Raw genomic sequence first — 2,179 nt, forward strand, 5'->3', positions numbered from 1 at the left:
TCTGCCACTGTCACCATTGTAGTCTTTGTCTTCCTCAGAAAAAAATTAATGAATTATGCTCATAAAAGGCTGACATCATCTTTCCTTCCCTTCCTTGTCTCTTTCCCCAAGGCCATTTTACCCCCTCAGAGAGAAGCTGAGCAGTCAGACCACAGATGAAGTGCTAGGCTCAGGTCCTGTTGCCATATTCTGCAAGGGCCTGCTGGATGTAATACACAGCCAAGTCAGGAAGACTGCGATCTCTGAGAGGGGCTGATTAGGTCACTCGGAAATGCTTTGTTACCTTGGGTTTGTCGTATCTAAAAAGATGTCATGGAGGTGCAAAGCTTAGGTGTGTTTCTTCCAGTTTTTTAAAAACTCAACACCAGCAAAATGAAGAGGCAAGAGATTCTGTTCCAATGTGAACTGGTGTCCTGCGATTGATTTAATAAAATGACATGGGGTGTCTGAGTAGGCTGCCTTCCAAGTGATGGGAGGAATAGAAACACAGACAGGGTGTACCCTCTTCTTGGAACATTATAGAGAAGATCCAGTTGGTTTGGCCTTAAATTTATGATTCTTTGATTCTAGTGGGATGCCTGAGGGCAGATAATGGGAATAAATGTAGCTGGAACCTCCCGATGGGACTTTGTCAGAAGGAGGCTCAAGTATGTTTCGAATGTTTCTGCTGGGTATGTCCATAATTCTCCTCCTGGACTCAGGTAAGGCCTGCAGAGAGAGAGAATGATGAAGTACAAGAAGAAGAAGCTCCTGGGCTTGCCTAGGGGACTGCTATGAAATGATGTAAGGTGAATTTTCCTTCTCTTCACAGGTGAAAGAGTGCGGACATTACAATGTACAGTATATTTTCTTTGCATATCTTGGTAAAAAAAAAATGGGACTACCGTGAGAAGAGGAATCCTTGAGCTCTTTCCACACTGTCCCTGTCCACTCCCCACTCTCCACTCCAGGGTCTTCTTCTCTAGCTTTGATTGGTGGATAAGTGGGGACAATTCTTGGAGGGGAACACTGCTGTCATTAATAAAGTCAAAGGAGGGGGCAAGAGTGCCAAATGGCTTCTCATGGGTTTCGTACCATCATAGCTTTATAAGGTAGTTATTTTCTAGAGATCTTACCTTTAAACCCTCCCTTTCCTTTAGTGATCAGACATTGCAACCTATGCGAACACTTTGACGGATTCAAATGCCTCACTGGCATGAAAAGCTGCTGGAAGCTTGACGTGTTTCCAGTTAACAGGAGTTGTACCACCGAAAACTTTTATTTTAATAACCGTTTGACAGGTAAACAAGTCTTTGAGATGCACACATTATCTGTGGAGTTAAGGTGCAAAGGGCGCTGGGATTCCATGGTTTGGGAAAACACAGGCCAGAGCATGGTTCTGCTTGGTCAAAGGCAGGCACCTTTGGCCTAACTATGGTTTGAGGTAATTAGATGAGACGCAGCCACAGCTGTGGGGTTGTACTAGTCTTTGGAAAACTAACTAGGCTCTGGAGGGAGTTGTGGTGATGACATTTGCTTTTCTTCTCTTTAGGGCTATACCTCTTTCGATATTCAAAACTGTCCTGTAAATCTTGTGGACAAGGAATGTTTCAGGTATTCCATGACCTTCTGAGAGAAACCTACTGCTGTAACCACAAGAGCTTCTGTAATGACGGCCTAACTACCATAGAGACCTCATCATTATATTTTGAGGATATTAAGGAGAAGAAAGTGTTGAATGACTGACAATAAAATGAGTCTTAAATAAAATTTCAATATCCTGTGTCTCTGTAGTCTTGGCATTTACAAAAACCAAGCTCCGTACTCCTCTAGGCCAGTAAATATTCCCATGCAAAGTGGTCTTATCAGTGTTCATGTTTCAGTTAACAAGAAAGAGAAAAGGCATGGGTCACACAAACCTCAATCTGTCTTCTGGTGACTGTTCTAGTTTTGGCTCCCTGGTTCCTCCTAACAATCTCCATTCACCCTTATGTTCTGATACTTAACTATGTTAAAAACACAATTGTGTAAAAGGTATTTTTCTGCTGAAGCTTCTTACAGAGGATCAAGAAAAGCACAGAAACAGGGTCAAGAAATCATATTTCCAGAGGAATAACTGGGGATGGGGTTGGGGTTGGGATGGAGGAAGGGTGTGTATTACTCAGCTGGAAGGCAATGTGAAGCTAGAAGACTTTCTGAA

General features: G+C 42.9%; 1 protein-coding gene across 1 annotated transcript; it reads left to right on the plus strand.

Annotated features, from left to right (window-relative positions):
* Window positions 1-649: 649 nt before the first annotated feature.
* LOC148122392 (prostate and testis expressed protein 13-like) lies at window positions 650-1,725 on the plus strand. The gene is made up of 4 exons (XM_087905097.1): window positions 650-701; window positions 812-835; window positions 1,140-1,280; window positions 1,532-1,725. Exons 1-4 carry the CDS (start codon window positions 650-652, stop codon window positions 1,723-1,725), a joined length of 411 nt encoding a protein of 136 aa, XP_087761223.1.
* The last annotated feature ends 454 nt before the right edge of the window (window positions 1,726-2,179 follow it).

This window comes from Myodes glareolus, chromosome 4 (assembly GCF_982192425.1).
Source record: "Myodes glareolus chromosome 4, mMyoGla1.1, whole genome shotgun sequence".
Taxonomy (NCBI): domain Eukaryota; kingdom Metazoa; phylum Chordata; class Mammalia; order Rodentia; family Cricetidae; genus Myodes; species Myodes glareolus.